Raw genomic sequence first — 19839 nt, 5'->3', positions numbered from 1 at the left:
AGCTTTAGATGTTCTGAGCAGCTCTTTGTCTGCTTTGGTGGACAGCGGAAAGGGAACGCTGTCTCCAAACAGAGGCTTTCCCACTGGGTAGTGGACGCTATTACATTAGCCTATCACACCCAGGACATGCCCCCCTCTTTGCGGGTCCGAGCACACTCAACAAGAAGTTTTGCGTCCTCGTGGGCACTGGCCAGGGGCATCGCCCTAGCAGACATATGCAGAGCAGCGGGTTGGGCAACACCCAATACCTTCGCAAGATTTTACAATCTCATGGTTGAGTCAGTTTCGTCCCGTGTTTTCTCAGGTCCAAGCCGGTAGAACTCGGTAACACGCTGACAAACTGACCGGGTGGACCTAGCGCCCTTTCCCTCCACTGAGGTAAAACCGTGCGCTCTTATCCCAGGAGATCCCACTAACTTGGCTCCCTGGATGACTCTCTGGCCCTCTGGTCCGCGAATTCAGCGTAGGAATCCACCGACCAAATCCAATGCGGGTACTCAATCTACCCTGTACTGGAATAGGTGCTCCACAGGATGGACTCCTACATGGACTTCCCCCCATGTGTATTTTCCATGGTACAGTCCCCTTGCGAGCGGTCCCGCGTCTCCCTTGGGCAGTCCCACTGCCCCCTGGTTGCCGTGTCTGTAGCAACTCCTCCCTCCCAATGAGGCAGGATCTAACACCGCGCCACTTTCCACATGTGACCTAAAAGCCCATGTGATGTATTTTACCACTTTTTACCTCCCCCTCTCTGGGCAGGTGTGGTCTCCACAGGGTCTTTTCCCCCTGAAAGAATAGGTTCTGGGAAAGATCGCCTTCCCTGATGCATATGATAGCGTTAAGATGGCCCCAGCCGCTTTAACTCTATGCGAGAAACATAGAGGGAAAAAAGGCGCAGCTGGCGCGGCCTGCTCCCATGCTTGGCACATCACCTTGTTCCCCCCTGTCGGGGTTAAAGAACCAGAAGGTTTTGACGATTTTATGGGGCGTTGGGGAAGGGTATTTGCAGTCTGACACAGCCGGTCGCTTTGGCACGTAAAATACCTGCCCGCTCCTGTGTCAGCAGTACACGTACACGGCTCAGCGCATGGCGTGATTTAAATTGGACCCCTAGTGTCACTTCTTCAACACGATGTCTCGTTCCCTCCATCAGGGAACGGAGGTTACATCCGTAACCTAGATGGTCTCAATTAATATGTGTTCATGAAGACTGCATGCATATTAGGGTACAAGGGACCTAAAGGCCACATGGGGTAAAAGTGTCCTTTGCTATAATTTTCTCCCAAAACATTAAATAGGATACCTGAGTACTTTCTTTAACAGCCATTTACTATGCACTGCACAATTTTCCTGATCCATGAGATTTTTGTGCGTGGTGTCTAAATGTTGATTTTGATGAAATTTGATCTAATATTTAAAAAAAAAAAAAAAGGTTTTTTTATAAATTTAAACACCCCTGCATGTTCATCTAATTACTATTAGACATTTATTGCACAGTTATTATTTCCAGTAGGCTATTTTTCTTGATGAACTAGATATGTAGGCTACAGGCATCAATGGTGGAAGAAATATTGATATTCTTTACTTAAGTAAAAGTACTAATAGCACACTATGAAAATATTCCACTATATAATACTAAAACACAATACTACACAATACTAAAAGTCCTGTATTCAAAAAGCTACATATGTATTATCCGCAAAATATACTTAAAACAATTAAAGTAAAAGTTGTGTAAAAGTACCCATTTTGCAGTAAAATGGTCCCTGGCAGTGTATTACTATTGTAGCATATATTATATATTTTTGGATTATCTGCTGCATAAATGTTGCATTTTACTGCTGTAGATGTTTACGGTTGAGCTAATTTTAACAATTTTATATACTGTTGTGTAGTTTAATCTACAAAAATGCATCATATTCTATGAGATCATAATATGATTATGAGAAATTGTAATCCAAAAAGTAACTAGTATCTAAAGCTGTCAGACAAATATAGTGGAGTAAAAAGTACAATATTTTCCTCTGTGATATAGTGGAGCAGAAATATTAATTAGCATGAAATGGAACTACTCAAGTTATTTATGGTGAAATTGCTTGTAGTTGCTGTTGTGGTTAATATTTTCTACTAACACTGTAACCTAATTTCACCTAAATGCTACTGTATTTCATTGGCTCTGTACTTGTATTTTGCACGATGACAATAAAGTTGAATCTAATCTAATTTAGGTTTCTCCATAGAGTAGGTTTGCTGTAGTTCAGCTTCTTCCATTGTGAAGTAGTCGGATGCTTGCAAAGTTATGCTTGCCCAACACTTACCCCAACTGCAGCGGGTCCTTATATATTCTGTATGTTGTCCTCCATTTGCAAGTCAATGTCTGCAACATTTTATGTGCATACAGCCAACATTTATAATGTTGAGCCAATAAACCTACATTGGGGATTTATTCTTTACCATTTTAATATTGTGGATTAGTCATGGGACTTGACTTGCATAATGTCTAAGATCCACCGTGTATGTTCTGCCTTTTTTTTGTTTTTTTACTTTTGAGTTCTGTGACATCAATTACAAGTAGATATTGGTTGAAATTGTGTTGTAAAAATAAGTAAATATTATTAAATGAAAATCTTGAATATATATATATATATATATATATATATATATATATATATATATATATATATATATATATTTTCTATTTATATATCTCAATAATTATGTATTTGCTCTGAAATGGATTTTTTTAAATCAGAGGAACCATCATTTTATCCAAAGAGAAATTAAATGAAACTCCAAGAGACAACACAAAGTCATTACACATATCTATGTAAGACACCTCTGATCATTTTCTAATATCATCCATCATGGTAGAGTTAAAGTGTGCAGATATTTTGAGTGTAAAACCGCTTGTATCGTGACTAAGTGAAGTGTGTCATAGCTGTCTGAATGTGATCTGCCAAGTCCAATTTACCTCCGCATGTGAGAACATTTAAAGTGACAGCTAAACACCTCACGAGCATTTTAGTAAAGGGGTGCTGAAAAATTCTTTCTGTGCTCTCACACGTAATCCATTTTAATCGACTCTTCTTATAATAGAAAATGATGTCTCCTTTACATACATACAGTATATTCATATCAAATCATTTTTTTGTGTGTTTGAAGTTGGGAATAATTGATGACAGACTATTGAATTATTGAAAAATGACGCACCCGAGGTGGTAATACAGTTATGCATTGGTTACCACACCATAAAACATTGTTCAGGGGTTTTCGTCCCTAAAATGCTCTTGTGAGTGGAACTACTTTCTTCCTCCATGGATTCAGCATCTTGCATTGATACACCTCAAGCCTTTGTTGCTAGTTCAAAAATGTAACTTTAGAACTAGCAACGGAGGATAGCAAGGCTTTACTGGAGCACTTACTGGAGTAACAAGTTAGTGTGCGTGTGTGAGTTTGTGAAGAGAGAAACTGAGAGAGATCGCATAAGGAATTATCTATGTTAAAGTGGCTCTCGTCAGGTATAACATAACTTCAAATTGCCATAATGTGAGTATAAGTCTCAGCAGCAGTGTGTCGCCATTCTTGTACAGCTTTTCCATTGCTAAACAACGGTTTACAATCCCAGTGAGTCACGCTCCAGAGAGAGTTTGTGTGAGAGCTAAAGAGTGGGAGGTTTAGCACGTCAACCAATCAGAATCAAGCATTCAACAGATAAACCCCTGGTATAAAATAACTTCACTTATTATTTGTCTTGCATTCAAACCATGTGCAGGATAATACATTCAGTTCCTCCACTGGTTCATGAGGCATCTTCATATGTTCTGTGAGTTTTCTTTGCTTGTGTTTATCACGTCGACTTGCTCTACATGCCGTTAGACTGTATATAAGTTGCACATTTGTCATGAAAGCATCAAATTAGGAAGAACACACAGTTCACTTTTCTATCTTTTTTATTTTTTTGTGAGGAGAATATAACAAATCACAATGATTATAATGATGAGCACACACTGAGAAAGAAAACATCAGGTAGGCTATAATAAAACAACATGTGAGGAATCAGCATACTACTAACAGCAACTCATGACAGCTGACGGCTTTAGATTTTTTAGAAGTTAGACAGGGAGGACAGGGACTGTTTAAATTACTCTCCCCATACAGTTTGTTAGTGAGAGGAAGCATATGAGATCATAATTGTTAGCCAAAAGACTACAACAATGTATTCTTATTTCTAGCTTAGTTGCATGGATATTCAATTTTCCTTCTTTTTGGTAATCTTTCATCTTGTTGTATGTTTGGAAAAATCATAATGTCTATGCCATATTTCTTAAGTATTTCCTGAAGTTTTGGAATTGTTACTTCCTCCACTTTGCCATTGTTGTTAGGTCCATAGTATCCCTTCCCTATGAACCCATTTTGGTTTTGACAGCAGGTGGCTCTCCAGTAATACTTTGATACTTTAACTTTAGAATTTACCCATTTGTTTTGGTCAGGAACTACACCGGCCACCACATAAGCTTTAGTACATGTTTTCAGATCTTTAGCTACATCTTTCTCATGATCCAGCCAATATTTTTGATTGAAATTTGGATCCTGTGGAGCAGCGTTGGTCAGGGTGGAGGTGGCCAGCATAGAGACATGATTATCAGTGTGGATCATTGGATACAGCTGACCTTTGTTATACCCAGAATTCTCATAGTCTCTGTTCAGAGCCTGATTTTTACCAATATCTGTATTCTGACCTTGGGTTCGCATACACGCCTCAGGATCCTGATCCAGCTAAAAGGTGTGAGGAAAGAATTAAATAATGACTGTTTTGACTAAAATGGCATTTATTGATATAATGATTGCAAATTAATTTAATGGTGAAGTGTGTATTTGGATGTTCTTGTGGCATAAAACAGAATTGCAAAAATAATCGCAGGTTTCCTGAACACTCTCTCCATCTACCATTTGTCACGATCAGAGGGAATGATGAGGCTCAGGTATGAGATTTAGTGCACGCACTGAGACGAGAGAGGTATGTATCAACTCATCTTAGTTAAGAGAATAACATAGTTTAATATGAAAAAACAGTGGAGTATCTTTAATGTAAAATGATTATTGCATACAATTGGCCATACTTCTACAGTAGCCTGGACACCATTAAATTAAGTAACTCCTGAAACAGGCAAATTCGATAATCAGTAAGATTAAGATTTTTTTTTGTTATTTCTCTCTTGTTATATTAGTTGAAAGAGTGCGCAAGTCCCTGCAGAGAGTGGATCCACAGGGAACACAGCTACGAGCCTTGTTGCTACACACAATAAGGCGTCGACAGTATTCTGTTCCAGCACCTAATGCCATGTGGCATATAGATGGGAACCACAAACTAATTAGGTATGTTTTTAAGATTTAAAGGACAAGTTCACTTCAGAATTAAAAGTTCCTGATAATTTACTCATCCCCACGTCATCCAAGATGTTCATGTCTTTCTTACAACCATGCGACTGACCACATAAGCAGCGCTTTTCCATGTTCATAGGATCACAGAACTATCACTGTAAATAGAACCGTCTGAGTGCATGAGTTTTATCAGAGATGCCAAGCACTTTTTTTTTGTTTGTTTTACAGATGTCCACATGAGAAATGATTACTGCCTGAATAGGGCTAATGACAGAATTTATCTTTTAGTTTGCTGACATTTTGTTCCTTGATTTATAAACTCACTGTTCTGGCAACAGAGAAGATGTACATTTTAATTATTTTTTTTTTGCATAGGTGGAGGATAGTGGTCCATGGAGGCATAGATGGCTTCAGCAGGATGATTGTGTACCTAAAAGCTGCTATGAAAAATAGTGCTTCTGTTGTGCTGCACAGTTTCGTAGAAGCTGTAAATCGCTTTGGATTACCCTCCAGAGTGCGATCTGATAAGGGCCGGGAGAATGTTGATGTGGCCTACTTCATGGTGTCCAATCGAGGGGAAAACCTACACTCCCACATCACAGGGCGCAGTGTCCATAACCAAAGGTTGCTTTTTTTCCCCCCCTTTTATTATTACTCAAAAAGTACTTTGCCATTAAGTGATTGATTATATCTCAGCATCTAATATTAAGACTCTGTGGGTTTTCTTTCCCACTGTAAAGAAATGCATATGAGGATTGAAAATATTCTATAATTTGTAAGAAATGCAGCATTAAGAAATGCTGTAGTGCCAAGTATCTACGTTATCACAATACATCGGGCCTGTTGTCTGAGGAAGCATTTATGTTATAATTACAGGATCGAGAGACTGTGGAGGGACGTTTACCAGCAAGTTTTGGACCTTTTCTCCTGTCTCTTCCTTGATCTGGAGGCAGATGGCACATTAAATCCTGACAATGAGGTGCATCTTTTTGCTCTGCATTGGACCTATCTGCCACAGCTGCAAAGGCATCTCGGATTTTTCCAGGAGGCATGGAATAATCATAAAATCAGAACAGCAGGCAACCAGTCTCCACTGCAACTCTGGACAAGGTTCCAAGATATTCAAGATCCATACCAGGTGCTTTCAAATTGTTAAGTTAGTTACCTGCTAATCAAAATCACAAATTTAAGTAGTGGATGACAAACAAGAAACTGAACTACAAAAATATTAAAGGAAAATTTTTGGGGCTTACAGTCTAAATGTGCCATTACACAAAACAAGGCCTTAAAAAGGTCTTAAATTCATAAAGACGTGACATTAAAAGTTGCATGTACTTCAAAAATGTCTTCCCCAATCATTTTCTTGTTTTCCAATACAAATATCTGAACATCCTTGAATAAGAATACGTGATCAGAAGGTTGAGTAAAAGTGATTTCTATACTGTAGTTGAGCTAAAAAAAAATTATTAAATAAATTGGAAATTAACAATAAATTAAATCTACTGAAGCAAGATTATTGTAGTTAATTGCAAATATATAAATATTTCATTACTTAAAATAGTTACATAAATATACAAAATTAGATAAATTACTGAAACTTCAAAAACAATCTTAGGATTACAATGATAATTACTGACAATAACACTGACTGGAGTTGTATTTTCAAACTTTGGTTTGTTATTCATTGTGTAGACATTTACATTTAGAGAACCTATTGACATTGTGATCTCCTTAATATGTTACATTCATTGATCTTATGTTTACCTTCATAAAAATGCAGAAATCTTGAACACATGAATAGACTCTCATCATTTCCTAAGCATCCTTAACTGTATATTGGGGAGAATGTAACAGATTTTCTTTACTCCAGGTGGATGACGACTATGGTGTGGACTGGGAAGGACCACACTCCTCTGAGGAATAGGGTGTGAATATCCCCGAGGTTCAACTACCACGAGAACTTACCAATGAGGAAATTGCAACCTTGCCTCATCCTGACGTTCCATTTTTAAGTGCTGTTCAAATTTATTATGATACTGTCAGTGTGATTAACCAGTTAATGTCATAATCACTAAAACTTATACCTCTTATAAGAACTTCAAGTTCAACTCTTGAGATTCTTGAATACAATTTGTTTATTGCTGTACAAATAATTTTTTTTCTGATGCACTGGCTGGTAATTACATTTGATTAAACTTACAAATACACATATTACAAATATTAAAGTACTAGTACATTTACCTTTTACCATAAAATTTCAATTTGTAACTTAAAGATATGTAACTTGCAACAAATAAATGGACATGAAATTATAAAATCATGTAGTATTTAGTTTCATTTGAATTCATTAATTTACATTTTTTCTCTCAATAAACAGTCCAATTAAAAGCCTGATGGCAGGGAGCATACTGGCCTCTTCATTTAAAAAGCCCAGGAACTCTCCAAATGATTAAATTAATCCAAATCCACTTTCACTTGTGGACATGGCTGCTTTTAAGTCCGCCTGAAAGTCCATATAGTTAGTGTAGTGAGAAGGCAGATTTATTTTCTCTGTGCATGTGAATGCAGTGGGCATTTTAATGGAGTTAGACACCTCCACATAGAGATGTTGTGGGAGGATTGCCCAACCCACCCAAAATGTAACAAGCTGCTCAATATCCAATGCTGTAGCTGTAAAAAAGAAAATTAAAAAAAAGTGGGTGCACAATTTACAAAGTTATGAAATGAGCCAACTGATGTCTGAAATGAATGTGTGGTAATAAGGCCATTACCATTTTCAATGTACATCCTGAGGTACGATGCCATCTGGCATTTCAACTCCAGAGGAACCTCTTGATCATCCTCATCTTCATCCTCCTCGTCAGTCCTCATTCTGCGTCATTGGCCATATAACTCTTTCTAAAACCATCTATGGACAAAGGAAATAGCATAAATGCTTTAGAAAATGAAAAGTTTGGTTAAAGATTGCATGTTTTCAGAACAATAAATAATCAATTACTTCAGGAAGGATGATTCTGTCAACAGCTCTTGGGAACAGCACTGTAATGAGAGAAGGGCGTTCCTTTATCATGAGCAGGACCCCAGTGTCCTTCAGACCCCGTTTGATTTGTTTCATCTGCTTCTCTCTACGACCAATAACCTAAAGAATCAGGCACCACATTATAAGAACTGGCATATTTATAAACATCATAAACGTTTGCAGCTTATGTTATCCCCTAGGTTAGTTTAGCTATTTGTTAATGTCCATTAAAATTACAGAAATTGCACACAGTTAAAACATACCTATTATTATATATTATTCATTTGATTACATTTTAAACTAAATTGTTAGCTTTATGTACTGATTTGTTAAAAATTGTAAGGACAAATAAAATCGTTTAAAAATCGGGGTCGTTAGGCAAGAATCTTAAAAAAAAAATACAAATTTTGTCAAAACTGCTCAGCACTAAATTTCAGCTAGGGAAGTTTCTGAAATTTGATTGATATGACCCTGTAATAGGAACTTTTCTTCATCTGGTCTAATCTGCATTTCACTTCCTGCCCTCCATCTGAATTTCAAACTTCATTAGAATCATGTGACTGCAAACAAGCTATTCCTTCTCATTCAACATTACGTTTCACACAGAAATACACCACAATACTGAATACCGCATGTTGAAGAATGGTTTCTGCAAGCCACTTCCGGTTTTCTGTAGTTAATGTTGGCAAGTCCCAGCTAAAAGCAAGATCATTCACTTTGTATCGTTCCACATCTGTTAGATTCCGTGGCTCTTCAAGCTATACAAAAGAACAAGCAAATTGTTTAAATAAATTATTTGTCATTTAAATTGCAAAATAAAAAGCTTAAAGTAGAATTAAACTAACCAGAGAAACAATATCGATTATATCTTGGTCTGGGCAGTCTCTCATGTCTGTGATGGCTGGCTCATCACTTCCTAGAAGTAGGTTGAACATGGAGGTGCTCAGTCCTGTCAAGAGTGGCCCTCCATGAATGAACGAGTGGCCAATCATTCGACCAATGACCTTAACAAGATCACTGTCCAGAAGAACTCGTGAGGACGATGGTACCAAGTGATCTTCTTCTCCATTGAAGAACAGCATTTTTCCAGTGTTATCTTAAAAAGTTGTAAAAGGTGGCAATTAGTTCACACAATAATTAAGACAAAAACTTCTCAATTGCACAAGAAAAGTAAATAAAATACACTTACCAATATTTAAAAAGAAGCCGTATTGTATTCTGGACATAAGCATTGCAAAGTAGTAACGCGTTACGCCATCCCCAATTGCAGCATCACCTGACGCAATAAAAAAAGCATTCTTTATACATACAAATAGTATATAAATAATAATCCTATGTTTAATGAAAAAGATTACGTTTTAACCATACCTTTAAGGTTGATTGATAGTGGGGATGCCCAGTCAGTTCGGTTCGGTACTGTCTATCTCTGTCTTCCATACTGCTGGTTAGATCTAGTGTAACCTTAAGGGGTGTCTGGTTCTCCGATCCATGTAATAAATTTCTTCTAAACTGGTATGCTGCTTGCTTTTCATCACTCTCGATTTTCCAATCTGAAAATATTAGTTTCAAACATACAAATTAACCCTCATCTTGGCAGTAGAATCGTGATTGGCTAGTAATTTTGTTTCTTGCCAGACAGATATTTCCTCATAAAACTATGTAAGGGTTAATGCCCGACGAGGTGTCCATTGTCAGGTATTAATGGACGGACAGTTGCCTCCTCCGAAGTCCATTAATACCTAGACAATGGACACCTCGAAGGGCATTAACCCGCTTATACCATGGTCACTTGCCAAATAACACATTTTTAAAACATTAGTTTATATTTTAATTAGTTTTACAATCGAAATCTAAAGTTTTTACAAATAATAACTTGGTTAGGACTGGTGGTTGCACTTAAAATATTAGGCCATTCAGTGTTCTTTTGTAAAAAAAACTATTGTTTACTATTCTTGTCTGCTTTGACATCAGCTCGCCCAATTGCATTTGAAGACATATGATAAAAAGAACCATTTAGAATATTGCTGGAAATGTGCAGACCTTCCACTACAGCACAGATCTCAGATACACTGGCCTCTTGATGCTCCTGCTCTCTACCAGAAAGAATGATCCCTTCTCTGCTGCTGTTTTCGTGAATGGAAAGGCTGTTGCTGCTTCCTGCTCTGCTGCTGCTGTTTTCGTGAATGGAAAAGCTGTTGCTGCTTCCTGCTCTGCTGCTGCTTCCAGGAATGGAAAGGCTGTTGCTGCTACCTGCTCTGCTGCTGCTTTCGAGAATGGAAAAGCTGTTGCTGCTTCCTGCTGCTTTCGAGAATGGGAATGCTGTTGCTGCTCTGATAAATGGGAATGCTGTTGCTGCAACCTGCTCTGCTCTCATAATGTAGGGTGTTGGGACTACTTGCTGGTGTACTGCTGCAAGTAAAGCTGCCCTGCATGTTGCTAAAGTGGAGTTTTAAAAGACTTGTGATCAGATTATATTAATATAATGTGTGAATGGGGCACTGTAAATTTGACACTTCAGAAATAAAATTTAAAGTAGCCTAAGGAATATACTTACAGTTCACAGCGATCAACATGTTCTTGTATCTCCGGTAATGGGAAAATCTTGCTGCAATACAAACAGACCACTGGTGGCCCATTTCCAGACACTTGTCCTACAGCAACCTGCCAAAAACATACCAAACTTACAAAGGCTTAAAGTGACGCAGATTTCAATGTACACATTGAAAATGCATTCCGAGGCGATCACGCCCCCTCCTGCCCTGTCAATCACTGCATCAAGGCGGGGCTCGGCAACAGGTAAACATAACATGTTATGGCTATGTTAAGTGTTTTGAGGTGTTGAAAAAATGGCGACGGCAGAGCTAATACGAGTGTTAAATTCTTTAGCAGATGAAGTGGAGCGTGAACAGAGAAACGGTAGTATTTCCGAAGATTATTATTCCGAAGACTTGTCCATGTTGCCTCACTTGAACCTTCTTGACCCTCTGCGTAATACCCCCGACCAGTGCCATAGAGAGAAACAACACAACTTAAGCCCCGCCTTGATGCAGTGATTGACAGGGCAGGAGGGGCGTGATCGGCTCGAATGCATTTTCAATGTGCACATTGAATTTTGCTACATTCATTGCGTGGACATTTCATTAAAATGCAATCGCAAGTGTCTTGACTGAGTGTAAATGCAATTAAGAAAAATAACATTTGAATGATCATTTTGCTACGGTTTTTGCTTGAACATGTTACACATATCTAATCATTTCTGTAATGCATTTTCATTTTAATTTTGCAACTTATAAAGCGTTTCAAATATGCATATTAAAACTAGTGTATGAAACGGCAAATGTAAATTATGTAATTTCATTTTCATTTTGCACCAAACGTTGCTAGAATGGTAAAGTAAAATGTAAATTTAAATACAGAATGCATTGCCATTTTACATATTGCATTGTCATTTTGCATATTACATTTCAAATTGAATATTGCTATCCATATGCTTTCATACTGTTCAGCCAAAAATGAAAATTCATTATTTACTTACTCTCGTGCTTGGACGTGAGCACTTTAAAATATAATTAGTAATTCTAGAAAAATCTTTTATTGGAAAAGCTGCTGGAAATAAGACAGGCAATGTTGCTCTGCATTAAGAAAGCATGTTGAAACAATCCCTAGATCTTCTCTATGGAATACTGAAAACGCAAGTGAAATATTAATTACTGACTGCATGTATAAGGTTCACATTGCCAGTTTTTTGGAATTGACAATTTTATTCAATCCTGGATCTAAAAACTTCAGATGACACGTAGCTCAGCTCCCTGTGGCTGAAAACTCGCAACAAACAGTAGACACTCTAAAAGATTACGTGGGTTTTTGTTTGTAGCCTGACGTATTTTGTACATATAATAAAACTCATCCACTGGTTTGGTTATCCCCATGGTGTTCATGGAAACCCATTTGCAAAGTTCTTCCCGTGAGGCTACATGTATCTGCTCTTTCCCTTAGTACAGTATGTCCCTTTGATCTATTTCGTATGCAAATTATCTTTAAGTACCTCAAACAAAGCTTTGTTTTAAGAATTTTTTAAACACTTACTTCTGTATTCAGATCTTTTTGCAGGGGTCTTACATAAATTGTTGCAGCTCCTATACCGACTGCATCAGAGCACAAATATTCAGGAGAGTAGCCTTCATCTGGACATGGGATAGGTTCCAGAATTTTTGTCCTGGTGCAGCCTCTCGTCTTTAAAAGCTGAAAACCACCAGCTTCACTTAGTTTTGGGAACTGGCGCATGAGTTCTTGACTAAACTCTGACGAAGAAGAGTATTTGTCTGATGAGGAAAACATTTAAAGAAAATGCACATTAACATACAACACATTATCAGTTATGATATTATGTATATGATATAACTGTTATTATCATAACTGTTATTTTCTCACCAGAGAAAATAATTTTCTTTTCTCCAAGACCTGCTCTCTCCAGTTGAAATTTTTCTGGCACCTTTGGAACTTCTGAATCTTTCCTCTTGGCTAGGCAAAAGAATCTGTGCGTGTATGACACACACTTTTTTTTCAGTCTAGGAGTTTGTGAAGGAGGGAAATGCCCAGTTCTTCTTAGTTGATTAACTGGACGACGAGGGTAGGGTGAAAATAATCGATTCACCTCACCTAGAAATGTCAAAATTTAAAGCAGTGCTAAATACAAAGTATTGACTTTTGCCTTAAGTAGAAAATAGTCATTATTAGCTTAACTCTGTCCCCTTACATCACCAATATGACAAAAGTAGTATGTCTCAATTCAAAGTACTCATTAAAGAGCAGGCAGTCTCCATGTACACCCGACACCAGATATCGTTTATATCTGAGTTTATCGTTTATATCCTTTATGAAGGGATCCCGTTGTTCTCTTTCCCTGAATGCCCTTAAAGGGCGTAAAATGGCGTTTGGAATTTGACCATGGAGTCGATTCCTCAACACTAGTTATACGCGAATTAAACGATATGCCATTAAGCGACTGGTGCGGTGTCCTGTGGCAGCGCGCCATCGCAACGTTTAATGCTAATGTGTCGCCTATTCTTTCGTACACTCAATACACTGTTACTAAGTACAAAGTTAAAACAGCTAATTTCAGATTTATTTTGAAAACATGACGATACCACATTTATTTTTACCATAGATATTAAGGGGACTGGAGCGATTACAAAATGGCTGACTGAGATTAACGTTAGACTCACCTTGCAACGTTACTACCTCTTGTGCCCGTCGATCTGGAGCACATTCAGCCGAAGGCTGCTGGGGGGGGGCCGGTTGTCAATAATGTGCTCTGCTCCAGGGCCTCTGCTGCATCCCTTAAAAGTTTTGTTATGGCATTTGTGTCCATTTTATATAAAAAAAAACGATGTCGTCGAAGAGGTAACTACAGCAGCGGCTAAGGTAACGTTACACGGCCCGTTAGTCTCAAAGCTCCGCCCACGCAACTTAATTGACATTCCTCATTTGCATTTGATTTATCATTTGCCGTTTCGGCTTCCGTTTGAGCATTTGATTTATCATTTGCATGTCGTTGAGCATTTGATTTATCATTTTCGATGTTGGTTTGAGCATTTGATTTATATTTTGTCCATTTGATTTATGATTTGAGCATTGACTTATAGATTTAATTATGACAGGTTTATACTGGTTTGATAATGAAAATTAAAAATCAAATACAAATGAGTTTTAACTTTATTTTTGATACAGTTCATGCTTCCACGAATGAGGAAATAAAATTGCATTTGAGCATTTGATTTATCATTTGTGCAGCCATTTTGAGAGTTTGATTTATTATTTACTAATTTGACCATTTGATTCATCATTTGAGCAGTTGTTTTGAGACTTTGATTTATTATTAGATTTTTTTAAGCATTTTAATTTTAATTTTCATTATGTTAGGAAAAAACTTCCATACTCAGGTCCCAAATGCAGAGTTATAAAATCAAAGGATTTATTAATATAAAAAAAAGGGCAAAAAACAAACCAAAACTCCCACAAGGGGGAAACAAACATACAAAACCATCCAGTGGATGACCGTGCGCGCACACAAAGATAGACAATGAAACACAAGACGTACATGGGACGATGATGCCACAGTCCTGTCAGACAAAACCCCAGAATGACAGAGGGACAGGACTGTGACACCATTGGTCAAAGAAATATATATTCCCATATCCAACTCATGGCAGCACTTGAGTCTATGTTGCTACTGCGTGTTGAGCTGTTCAGGATGCTCAAACAAAGAGAGCAATATTGTTAACATTTAATTACACATTATACAAGGACAGGTTCAAGTATTTTAACATTGGAAACATTACACACTTCACCTGTAAATTTGCTCTGATTATGGATTTGAAGAATATTTACCTGAGGTTCAATGTACCAAGCATCAGCTCTTCCAATAGTTTTGCTGCCAAACACGTATGCAGAGTAGATGGGGATCTTCCACGTTGTGCTGTACAAAGTTGCATAAGCATAAATCTTCCCTTTATTGTTATCCCAAATACACTGGCAGATGTGTCTGACTGAAATGCTCTGTGGTGTGAACAGAGGCGGTTGCTCATTAAAAAAGAACTTCTTGCATAGTGTGAAATCCTGCACAACTTCACTCATTGTGAAAAAAGGAAACAGAACAAAAATGAGATGCTTCATGGTAAAGACTGCAATAAAAGAACATGAATCTTTGAAATGATCTATTTACTCCAGGATCTAACAGAAAGGAAATTGACGCTGTCTTTTATACAGTGTATGGGTAAGATAAGGAATCACGTGTTTGTGGTTTACCATCACTGGCACATGTTTAATGATAATATATTTGTCATGGGAGGTCATTGATTTCTTTTTCTAAACAAACAGAAACCAAAAACCTGCATTTCCTGATGTTCTGTATGCATATGTATAAAATATATCTTGATCAAATGACATGCAAAATTCTATAAAGAAAACATTTACAGTTTCTTTATGGGATGAAAAATTATTCATCGATTCCAAAAAATGGCTGTGATTTTGCTATTTTAAAAGGTACTTATGTATTACAATGTATTTTGTTATATAAGCTCAGTTAAGTAAAGTGAGTAAATCCAATTTCAATCACGTAATCACATTAATTTGACAAAAAATACCCCAAAAAATTAATTTGGTTTGTCGACCAAATGAATGTGTGTAAACTCGGCAATCTTCAGCCATAGTGTATTTTCAAACAGGACCATCTGCATCATACTGCATTCAAAACACAAAGAATACATTTAAAAACCATGTCATATTATTGAGTAAATAATAAAAAAAACATTCAAATTAATCAAAAGAGCTAAAACTGATAACACAATTTACTAAGGGCTAAATTCATACTTTCAGTGCATGAAATATCAAGCAGTGTCCTGTGGTGTGTGGCATGCTATACTTCTCATCTAAAACCCGCAATCCCACGCCGAATTTCCGGCCCTGCAAACTGTATATTTAAATATGGAAGTTGCCCTGGTTCCCCTTCTTTATGATTTCATTATATTAAAAAAAACATTACTCTGCAATCTGCCAAATTAATGCAATGGAAAGCTGCGACCTATACGGCTTTGGGCCGCTGGCCCTAGTTTGAGCATCTCTGCTCTAGGAGTTTGATTTTGAGAAAAACAAAATCAAGTTTGTAAAATAGCAGTATTTTTTCATTGTCATGCCGACATAATAAAATGATTTTTTTTCTACTCTAATCAGCTAATTAACTCAAAACACCTGCAAAGGCCTTTAAATGGTCTCTCAGTCTAGTTCTGTAGGCTACACAATCATGGGGAAGACTGCTGACTTGACAGCTGTCCAAAAGACGACCATTGACACCTTGCACAAGGAGGGAATTGCTAAAGAGGCTGGCAAGCACATTAATAGAGAGGCGAAGGGAAGGAAAAGATATGGTAGAAAAAAAAGTGTAAAAGCAATAGGTATAACCGCACCCTGGAGAGGATTGTGAAACAAAACCCATTCAAAAATGTGGTGGAGATTCACAAAGAGTGGACTGCAGCTGGAGTCAGTGCTTCAAGAACCACCACGCACAGAAGTATGCAAGACATGGGTTTCAGCTGTCACATTCCTTGTGTCAAGCCACTCTTGAACAAGACACAGTGTCAGAATCGTCTCGCCTGGGCTAAAGACAAAAAGGACTGGAGTGGTCCAAAGTTATGTTCTCTGATGAAAGTAAAATCAAGGTCCCAGAGTCTGGAGGAAGAGAGGAGAGGCACAGAATCCACGTTGCTTGAAGTCCAGTGTAAAGTTTCCACAGTCAGTGATGGTTTGGGGTGCCATGTCATCTGCTGGTGTTGGTCCACTGTGTTTTCTGAGGTCCAAGGTCAACGCACCCGTCTACCAGGGAGTTTTAGAGCACTTCATGCTTCCTGCTGCTGACCAACTTTATGGAGATGCAGATTTCATTTTCCAACAGGACTTGGCACCTGCACACAGTGCCAAAGCTACCAGTACCTGGTTTAAGGACCATGGTATCCCTGTTCTTAATTGGCCAGCAAACTCGCCTGACCTTAACCCTATAGAAAATCTATGGGGTATTGTTAAGTGGAAGATGCGATACACCAGACCCAACAATGCAGAAGAGCTGAAGTCCACTATCAGAGCAACCTGGGCTCTCATAACACCCGAGCAGTGCCACAGACTGATCGACTCCATGCCATGCCGCATTGCTGCAGTAATTCAGGCAAAAGGAACCCCAACTAAGTATTGAGTGCTGTACATGCTCATACTTTTCATGTTCATACTTTTCAGTTGGCCAACATTTCTAAAAATCCTTTTTTGTATTGGTCTTAAGTAATATTCTAATTTTCAGAGATACTGAATTTGGGATTTTCATTAGTTGTCAGTTTTAATCATCACAATTAAATTAAATAAACACTTGAAATATATCAGTCTGTGTGTAATGAATGAATACAATGCCCAAATGTCACTTTTTGAATGGAATTACTGAAATAAATCAACTTTTTGATGATATTCTAATTATATGACCAGCACCTGTATGTACACTCACCTAAAGGATTATTAGGAACACCTGTTCAATTTCTCATTAATGCAATTATCTAATCAACCAATCACATGGCAGTTGCTTCAATGCATTTAGGGGTGTGGTCCTGGTCAAGACAATCTCCTGAACTCCAAACTGAATGTCAGAATGGGAAAGAAAGGTGATTTAAGCAATTTTGAACGTGGCATGGTTGTTGGTGTAATAATTTCTTAAGACATTATATGAAATAAATATTCTATCTGTCATTTGAAATTTATGAATGAAATGACTTAATGAATCACTTCAAATGTGATCATCAAACTATATTTTAAATACTACATAATAAATGAAAGTTATTACTAAATGTTTCAACTCTTCTTCCACTGACAGTGTTTTTTTTGTTTTTGTTTTTTTTTGCCCATAATTATTTTTATTATGATTATTATTACAAAACTGGTGTGGTTACTTTAACTGTATCATTTGGCTAAACACACAGAAACCGTCAATATTAAGCACTACTCACAAGCCAGAATAAATATTATCACACGCGGAAGTGCTATATATCCGTAATGAGTTGTTGAGCCAAAAGTCCAATTGCACAAATTAGTTTTTTTTCTCTAGCAGTGATTAATGTTGGTTTCAAATACCTATTTCAAAACTGTTGCAACTGTTATATACAGTTGTAGTCAGAAATTTACATACACATAGGTTGAAGTCATTAAAACACATTTTTTATCCACTCCACAGATTTCCTATTGGCAAACTATAGATTTGGCATGTCGTTTAGGACATCTACTGTGTGCATGACAATGAGTAATTTTTCCAACAGTTGTTAACAGACAGATTGTTTCAATTTTAATATACTATATCACAATTGGAAAACGTGCGTGTGGATAAGCACCTGGATAATGTACATGTAGATAAGCGCCTGGATAATGTACGTGTGGATAAGTGCCTGGATAATGTACGTGTGGATAAGCGCATGGATAATGTACGTGTGGATAAGCATCTGGATAACGTACGTGTGGATAAGCACCTGAATAACGTACGTGTGGATAAGCGCATGGATAATGTAAATGTGGATAGGTGCCTGACGAACATCCACCTCGCCTCCGAGATTAGCATAGCATTATATTAGCCTATATTAACATATTAGCTTGACTCCAATTCTGTTTAAGGTGGTAATGAGCATAATAAAGCCTGGAGGAAGCATTACAAATCCATCTCCCTAGGACTTTGATCATGGAAGGCTTTAGTATAACTCCCCTACATGTTGGCAGACACAGCTAATTACAAGTAGATCTTTATTGCAAAGTTATTATTTCCAGTAGACAATTTTTCTTGATGAACCAGATATGTAGGCTACAGGAGGCAATGGTGGAAGAACAAGTCTTTTTTACTGTCGTAACCTCCGTACCCTGATGGAGGGAATGAGATATTGTGTTGATGTGGTGACACTAGGGGTCGCCATTGGGAGCCAGGGTACAGGCCATTCCAGCAGGTAGTACAGCATTGTGGCAAGAGGGACACAACATCTCGTTCCCTCCATCAGTGAATGGAGGTTACGACAGTAACTAAGAATTTCCCTCTCACTCACTTGACGTCGATGTAGATGTCCCTATACAAAATGCCACATCTACTGAACTGTGTTACGTGGACTGCTGATGCAGTTGCAAGCACCATCGTGCATAAGAGCAGGTGCACCGGTCTGTACAAAGCCTTCCCCAATGCCCCAAAAAACTTTGTATAGTTCCCCACTTCCCTATCTAATATGGGAGCAGGCTGTGCCAACCACAGCCTTTTCTCTCTGTCTTCTCTCCACAGAGCATATAGTTACTCGGCCAAAGCCATTTGATCCTAAAACTGTGTTCCATTCTTTCAGTGGGAAAGACCCCACGGAGACCACATCCTGCCCGAAGGGGAGGTTAACATGTGGAAAATACGTCACATGGGCTCACCTACTGCACATGGAAGTGGCGTGGTGGTAGGTCCTGCCTCGAAGGGGAGGAGCTCTAAAAACACAGCGACCGGGGCAGAGACAACTCTGCCCAAGGGAGACATGGGTCTACCGGCAGGGCAGCTGTGTAGCACCTACCCTAGTACAGGGCATATAAGCACACATACTGGGTCTGGCTGCGAATTCCTGCGTGGAATTTGCGAGCCATAGGTCTAGGGAGGAAGACATACAGGGTTCACGGGTTTGTGAATTCGCATGGGAGAAGAAGCGCATGTCTTTGCTTCAAGGAGGGGAAAGGCGCTATATGCAAGCAATACACCCAGCCAGCTGTCCCGTATTCCCAAACTTAGCTGTTCATACCTGACAAAACATGGGACGAAACTGGTTCAACCCGGAGATTGTAAAATCTTACAAAGATATTGGGTGTTGTCCAGCCCAAAGCTCTGCAGATTTCTGCTAGAGAAG

General features: G+C 38.2%; 1 protein-coding gene and 1 long non-coding RNA gene across 2 annotated transcripts; both read right to left on the bottom strand.

The window, feature by feature from the left end:
* Positions 1-4233: 4233 nt before the first annotated feature.
* Positions 4234-15106, bottom strand: wu:fd46g04 (endonuclease domain-containing 1 protein). Its single transcript, XM_052143699.1, has 2 exons — positions 14792-15106; positions 4234-4776 (listed from the first exon to the last, which is right to left on the bottom strand). The coding sequence occupies exons 1-2, from the start codon at positions 15074-15076 to the stop codon at positions 4234-4236; spliced, it is 828 nt and encodes a 275-aa protein (XP_051999659.1). The 5' UTR covers positions 15077-15106.
* Positions 9063-13148, bottom strand: LOC127619782 (uncharacterized). The gene is made up of 8 exons (XR_007967618.1): positions 12833-13148; positions 12488-12723; positions 10956-11062; positions 10442-10837; positions 9770-9951; positions 9591-9677; positions 9247-9497; positions 9063-9159 (listed from the first exon to the last, which is right to left on the bottom strand). It is a non-coding gene; the product is annotated as an uncharacterized LOC127619782 (long non-coding RNA).
* Positions 15107-19839: the final 4733 nt, after the last annotated feature.

The sequence above is a fragment of the Xyrauchen texanus genome, chromosome 2, assembly GCF_025860055.1.
Source record: "Xyrauchen texanus isolate HMW12.3.18 chromosome 2, RBS_HiC_50CHRs, whole genome shotgun sequence".
Lineage (NCBI taxonomy): Eukaryota > Metazoa > Chordata > Actinopteri > Cypriniformes > Catostomidae > Xyrauchen > Xyrauchen texanus.
This window is presented reverse-complemented; position numbering and strand designations above follow the sequence as displayed.